The 7,500-nt window shown below is 47.5% G+C and overlaps 1 protein-coding gene across 1 annotated transcript in view; it reads left to right on the forward strand.

Annotated features, from left to right (window-relative positions):
* Positions 1-7,500, forward strand: part of csmd3b (CUB and Sushi multiple domains 3b) — a 390,727-nt gene that overhangs the window by 332,101 nt on the left and 51,126 nt on the right. The window contains exons 54-56 of the mRNA XM_076302106.1: positions 3,475-3,648; positions 4,802-4,987; positions 6,844-7,017. Of these exons, the coding sequence (XP_076158221.1) occupies positions 3,475-3,648; positions 4,802-4,987; positions 6,844-7,017 (534 nt within the window). The remainder of the gene's footprint in view (positions 1-3,474; positions 3,649-4,801; positions 4,988-6,843; positions 7,018-7,500) is intronic.

A 7,500-nucleotide genomic window follows, 5' to 3' on the forward strand; every position in this document is an offset into this window, starting at 1 on the left:
GGGATAGTATTGCCAAGGCTGCCATCCAAGAAAACCATTTGTGCCTTTGGCAGTAAGTTGTGTAGTTGGCACTCACCCACCCTCTTTGTGGGGTCAAAAGAACACAAATGGAAAACGTTAGCAGCATTTTCTGCTGCTCAAGACCATGGGGTGTATTGTTGTTATGATTTCTCTCTCCTTTTTTGCTAAGTAACAAAAACATCATGCTAAGCCTTCTGAGCCCAGGTAGCACTTAGGTGCAAATTACTGGGCGTCCAAGGTAGTCTCTGAGCTATTTGGTGTTATGGCCCAGAGTTTTTTTTTTTGGAAAAATGCCTTATCTTTTCAGCTGAGGGGGTTTGAAACAGACTAAATCCTTCTTCTGTCTGAGGGGCTACGTACCGATCGTTGCATCGGCGAAATCAGGCCTTACCGGTAATCCAGCAGCCAAACAGCCGCCGCACCGGGATTTGGACGGAAAACAAAACACTTGACTTCCTGTCTCTCTGCCTGCCGTCTGACTACTCCACGGAATTTGTCAACATTTTTTAAAGTTGAGCGTCTGATTTGTTCTTTTGATTTGTTCTCGCCGTGGGAACAACTTTGTTTAGATGCAGACTTACTGACTTGTGCAACCCACCATGTTGTCCTTGTGTACTTCTCAGTTTTGTGGATGTGGAGGCTTAGAGGACACTTTCTTGTGTGTGTGTGTGTGTGTGTGTGTGTGTGTGTGTGTGTGTGTGTGTGTGTGTGTGTGTGTGTGTGTGTGTGTGTGTGTGTGTGTGTGTGCGCGTGTGTACTTACTGTAGGTGTGGTCCCTCTTTGTGTGCATGTGCGTGTGTGTGTGTGTGTGTGTGTGTGTGTGTGTGTGTGTGAGAGAAAGAGAGAGAGTGTGTGTGTGTGAGCATGCTGTGGTATATGATAGCATTCAGCTTATTTAACAGGGCCATGATTCAGTTTTAAATTCTGGTTCTGCTCGTCCCTCAGATGTGTGGGAAATTGCTTCAGTGCAAAGAGAAACAAATTACATCTGTAATTATGTAAATGACTCGCATTGTTTATGAGAGCGGCTGCGAGGGGAGATGAGGAACCAAACGTGCTTGAGCTCACAAGCGAAGAGAGAGAGAGAGAGAGAGAGATGAAAAGAAGGAGAGAGAGTGTGTTAGAGAGAGAGTGTGAGAGAGAGAGAGAGAGAGAGAAAGAGAGAGGAAAAGAAGAAGAGAGTGTGTGTTAGAGAGAGAGTGTGTGAGAGAGAGGAAAAGAGAGATGAGAAGAAGAGTGTGTGTGTGAGAGAGAAAGAGAGAGATAGAGGGAGCAGAGGTATCATGAGACGAAGATAAACAAAGTGATGTTTTTTGCCCGGCGGCGGTGAGAGGTCCTTGCCTCCACCACTCCGAGAGGGCTGGAGAAGGCGGTAAGGGCCCTTGGCTGAGGACACAGCCAGTTCTGGGTGTAGGGCTCTGGGCTCGTGCCTCCCCTCTCCCACCTCCTCCTCCTCCTCCTCCTCCTCCTCCTCCTCCTCCTCCTCCTGCTGCTGCTGCTGGTGCAGGTGGAGGCTACAGCTAGAACCAGAGCAGGCCTGTCAAATTCCCTCTCCCACACTCCCAGCACTGGGGAGAGGGCCCACGCTGTTGGCAGCAGCAGTCAGTGGTGTTAGGCCTTGCAGAATCAAGGTTGTGTGTGTGTGTGTGTGTGTGTGTGTGTGTGTGTGTGTGTGTGTGTGTGTGTGTGTGTGTGTGTGTGTGTTTAGGCTTAGATGCTCTAGACACTTTTTCATTTCTAAAAGTGTGTGTGATTTTGTGTGATGCATCTGTATGTTTGTGTATAGTATATTTTTGTAAGTGTGTGTGTGTGTGCATTTCCCTGTGAGCCAGAAAGGGTGAAGGTGCTTATCTATATCGTTTTTTGCCAGACACATGGTCTCTGTGGCTGTCCAAACTTTTCCCAAGCTTAGAAGTTCACTCATCTAAGTTACCTTAAAGTTTGTTTTTATGTGTGTGTGTCTGCATGTGTGTGTGTGTGTGTGTGTGTGTGTCTGTGTGTGACTGTGTGTGACTGTGTGTGTTTGTGTGTCTGTGTGTGTGTGTGTGTGTGTGTGTGTGTGTGTCTGTGTCTGTGTCTGTGTCTGTGTGTGTGTGTGTGTGTGTGTGTGTGTGTGTCTGCATTTGTCACACAACTTCATAACCAGACAACAAGACAGCGAGCCTCTCTGTGTCATTGTCTATCACCACAGCCGTGTGCTCCCTCCCAGCTATCGCCCTACAGAGCCCAATAAACTCCAGCCACTGTGCTGCCTTTGTCCGCATGCCTCATTTCTTATCAACTTCCTCAAACAAACAGCCAGATTGCGGCTTGATGAATGCGGCGCAGCACTCTGTTGAAGCACACTGTAAAGTCTGAAGGGGAGGCTTGTGGAGTTTGCCAAGTGGGTTTTTATTGACCCCGCCGTTTTTAGTCGCGTCTTTTGATTTTCAAAAAAGGGCCCGACCCCGACAGGAGAGTAAATAAGTGCCTTGGCATTTGGGTCACAGTGAGACGCTTCGACAGCACCTTCATCCTGTCTGTCAATAGCATTTGGCCCTTATGCGCTCACACACACACACACACACACACACACACACACACACACACACACACACACACACACACACACACATACACACATGTACAAACACAAACTCAGATACACACACACACCAGACGTCGTGGCTCCCGTCCACCCACTAATATGTTGACTGGATGCCCGTCTAGGCTGGAGTGACCACTCTCACGCCCACCGTCACCCTCACATGACTGGACAATTACTTCCCGCAGTTGAACACAAATAGGGCCGTCAGCAGGAGGACCATCCCTAGCTATTAGGCACTTGGTGGATGCAGCTCTTGACTTACACTCTTGCCACTTGAGGAGGAGGAAGAGGAGGAGGAAGAGGAGGAGGAGGGGAGATGACAAAAACACCCCTAACCAGAGCCGAGAGCTCTAAGGGGTTGCATGTTGAAGGGCAGTGCCATAGGAAGGCAAAAAGTGCTTGCTGCTTGCTCTGTGTAATGTTTAGCAAAACAAATTTGTTCTGAGATTGAAAGCTGAGTAGCAGTAGTACAGTAGATTATAGTTCTGCACATCTGATGTGGGGCTTTGGTCTTTGAGTGGCAGACGTCAGAAATCATGTGACACATAAAGGCATTTTTGTGTGTGCAGTATTACAACTGTATAACACTCTGATCTCTCAGCCTGGGTTTGCATCAAGTCCAACAGGGGGTGCTTTCAGTTGCAACACATGGGAGGATGGAGGGAAAACTTGTATATTGAAGTCATTTCATATCTTCCCATTCTAAGGCACCACTTTATAGAAGAAAGTAGACAACTGAAAAAAAACCATTAAGTAAATTGAGAGCGAAGGGGGCTTTTTGTATCAATGTAAGATGAAGTAAAACTATTGAAGTACCTTGTTTATGCTCATACTGTATGGTCATCCTCTGCCCTCCACCCATGTAGCTATCAGCTGTGGCCACCCGGGCAGCCCCATCTACGGTCGCACGGTGGGCAACGGCTTCAACCTGAACGACGTGGTGAGCTTCTCCTGCCACACGGGCTATGTGATGGAGGGCCCGGCCCGCGCCCAGTGCCAGGCCAACCGGCAGTGGAGCCATCCACCACCAACGTGTAAAGGTGGGGAAAAAAGTTAAGTCTTCTATTCACACGGAGCTTGTCCGCCCCATCCAGCATCCACCTGCTTAAGCCACCTCTCGCACTCGTTTGCTGGGGTAAGGAGAGAGGGATGAGGGAGGGAGGAGGAGGGAGGGGGGGGGGCGTTTTTAGAAAGTTCTGCCCGCCACTCACCTGGCCACATTCACCAACAGGGGACCTCTGCATGCGGAGAATAGACACTGAAATAAGCAGAATTGCCTTGCTTTGTGTGATTGTATGGAGGAAATAACAATGCAGCCATTTCAGACTAACTCCTGTTCTTTTCCAAACACTAACTAGCATGGCTATTCTAAGAATGCATGAGTTGTGCTAACAGAACACAAGGCTGCTAATATTGCATGGACCATGGACTCCTGGGATAAGTTTGGGGTGGGGGGGGGGTCGAGCTAGAAATCGATGTGGAAATGTACTCATGAGTCCTGGAACACAGTGCATCTAACACCTCTATGATTGTTCACATTAGCTAAACCAGGAGGTGAGACATGTTTCTGTCAAGCCGCTCCCAAAGTATACAGATATTCTTAGCCACCGCACGCTAATTCCCTAATTAGCTCGCAGCCACCTTGATTGAAGAGGTGCTAATTTGTGTAAATCAGCCCAGCGGTGCTTGCTTAACAGGTCTCGTGTTCCGCATTGATTGCCAGATACACTTAAAGCCAAGTAGTCACGGCCCTGTGCTGGCTAGCTTCTGATTCAACCCACTGAACATTCAACTCTAACAAACTACATTTCCACTCCCGCTCATTTGCCTTAGATAATAATAGTGCATATAATTAAAACAGTCACCAAAGCCATGGGAGCTATGAGTCATGTTCCAATGACAGTAGATCCAGTGAAGTATGGAGGTACGGACTTAAGTATAATTGAACTACTCTGCTCTGGTGAGTTATACGGTAAGCACAGCATGCTGCAGTGGTAGTGTAGTAGTAGCAATGGAGTACCACTAGCCTGTAGCAATAGAGTATGATCAGTGTGTAGTAATAACAATAAAGTACTACCAGCCTGACGATGCTATTGCCAAATAACACCTGTATCCACTTTGTCTCTCTCTCCCTGTCTCTCTCTCTCCAACTTTTTATTTTTCTTCCCTCTCTCCATCGTTCGGCACGTTCAGTGGTCAACTGTTCGGACCCGGGCATCCCAGCCAACTCCATCCGGCAGAGCAAGATCGAGCACGGCAACTTCACCTTCGGCACGGTGGTGTTCTACGACTGCAACCCGGGTTACTACCTATTCGGCTCGCCCGTGCTCATGTGCCAGCCCACGGGCCAGTGGGACAAGCCTCTGCCGGAGTGCATCGGTGAGCGCCGCATGGAAGCCCAACGTTTGCCTGCATTAACTGCCGGACATTAATCTCCTTTAGCTCTTCTCCTCTGTCCTGGTCCCCGTCGTCTTGTTGTTTTGTGTTAACCTCTCACCCGTCTCTTCTGAAGTTATTCTGCCCTTTCAGGACTATTTTGTGTCTTCCTGATTTATTTCTCTTCTCTTTCTCCTCACTTCTCCTCTCATCTCTTCTCCTTTGTTTATCTTTCCTCACCCTCATCTTTCTTCATTTTCTCCTCGACTCTATTCTTCTTTTCTCATTTCTTCTATTCCTGTCTCCTTGTTTTCTCTGCCTCTCCTCTCATCTCTGAAAGTGTTTGCTTTAGTTAGTGCTTTTCTTCTCTTGAAATCTCTTTTCCTCAGTTCTTCTCACTTTTTCCACATATCCCTGTCTCTCCTGTTTTCTCCTCTCTCCTCCTTTTTTTCTTTGATGCCTTGTCTTTTCTCCTGTCTTCTCATCTCATTTTATCTCATTACTAATTACCATCTCGCTCCTTTAATCGAGCCTCAATTAGCTGCTTGACCCTTTCTCCCCTCTTCCACCTGCTGTTAGAGATGTGTGGATCAGTTACAGGACAGGTGTAATATGCAGCTCCAGTTAGATTAATTAGCGATGCCATGTTTGAGCTCCATCGTTTACCCCCCCCCCCCCCGTATCTTGTTTGATCGGGCGCACATCCTGTAAAACGCCAACTGAAGCTTCCGTCCATTCAAACTCACTCAGACATAGCAATGCCAGCTGTGCCCAACAGTTTTGTGCCTGTCGCCCACACGAGCGTCCCTCAACTATGACGGAGCCTGCCGTTACTGCTGGGCAAAGCCTCCAAACATCCATTAATCTCTAGACAAATCGTGCTGGGGTTTTTTTTCTGTGTGTGTGAAATGTGTAGACATTCATTCATTGTGCTTGTTTTCCAAAATGGCCGCTGGCTCATGGGTAAAAAACTAGTTTGGGTACACATCATTTCTGATAGGATAGCACCTCTGACACACCAAACAAGAGAAAACTACTTCAAAAGCCTGTTGCATATCCTTGTGCATCGTTGTGTGACGAAACATGTCGTTCAATCAGGAAATTGTAGCAGGACGGTGTGAAACGTTTTGAAATGGCAACCGTTCAGCTTCTCTTGGGAACACATTCATTTTTTGGCCAAGTTGTTGAAATACCAGTATGTGCACTGATCACCATATGTTTATTTATTAATGTTCTGTGAAGTTTAAGAGCCTTATTTTCACTAAACCATTTAAAAATGCTTTGTCACTTAATTACACATTGTCATAGCAGCTGTCCTCGTCTTTTTGATCTATCTGGTCATTGGAACTGTCTGAAGTGGCCCTGGTTGCTAATTAGAACAACTGTTATAACAGCACCGCACTTTTCATCTTGGAGTACAAAAGCAGGTGGTTAATCCACAGCATATTTTTATTCAAGGTGTTGTCAATACGCCCCGTTGGTGGGAAGTGTCAATTTGCTCCAGAGAAGTGGGCCCTGGTCCAACTCCAAGACCTTAGAAGGAGCGTGACTACACGGGGGGGGGGGGGGGGGGCGGCCACTGGAGGGAGCGTGGAGTTCCATGCTAATGTTCTATGTTCTAAGATTATCCCCATATGGTTCGGTCTGATGTACTTTTATGAGCCTAAACTCACACCCATGAATGTCAGCCTCTATGCACCAAAAGAAATGAACAAATGTGAGAATTCTAGTCCATACTTTTAGCTGTGTTTTGTGTTTGCAGATAGATAGATAGATAGATAGACTAACAGGCAGTTTGTTAGTTTGTTATATTTGTATGTTTAATGTTTTCTGTTTTGTGCATTGTTTGATCTGGACAGTGGTGGACTGTGGGCACCCGGGCTCTCCGCCCAACGGGCTGCTGATCGGGGACAAGTTCACCTTTGGCTCCACGGTGCGCTACTCTTGCACGGGCGGCCGCAAGCTCAAGGGCGAGTTCTCGCGCACCTGCCAGCTCAACAGCCACTGGAGCACACCTATGCCCTTCTGCTCAGGTGAGGGTGTGTGTGTGTGTGTGTGTGTGTGTGTGTGTGTGTGTGTGTGTGTGTGTGTGTGTGTGTGTGTGTGTGTGTGTGTGTGCGTGTGTGTGAGTGTGAGAGAAAGAGTGATAGAGAGATAAAGAGAGAGATGCACATTTCAAAAGACTCATCTATCTATCCATCACAAAGTGAACATCCATGGCCTTTCTACTCAGTTTAGAAAGAATGTGTGTGTGTGTGTGTGTGTGTGTCTGTCTTTGTCTGTGTGTGAGTGTGAGTGTGTGTGTGTGAGAGAGAGAGAGAGAGAGAACGAAGGATAGAAAGAGCAACACATCCATCTCTCTAGACAGTGCAGTGCACCTCTGCCCCTTTGCACCGGTTGCCCAGTGAGTGAGTGGCAGAGCGAAAGAAAGAAAAAAAGAAGGCAAAAGCGGTCGAGAGAGGGCCACTAACAGCACCTGCAGGCCTGTCTAACCATTACTCCCCCTCTCTATCTCT

The sequence above is a fragment of the Alosa pseudoharengus genome, unplaced genomic scaffold, assembly GCF_046254945.1.
Source record: "Alosa pseudoharengus isolate Yale_2024_CS ecotype anadromous, Long Island Sound unplaced genomic scaffold, YU_APseudo_1.1 YU_APseudo_1.1_scf_23, whole genome shotgun sequence".
Lineage (NCBI taxonomy): Eukaryota > Metazoa > Chordata > Actinopteri > Clupeiformes > Clupeidae > Alosa > Alosa pseudoharengus.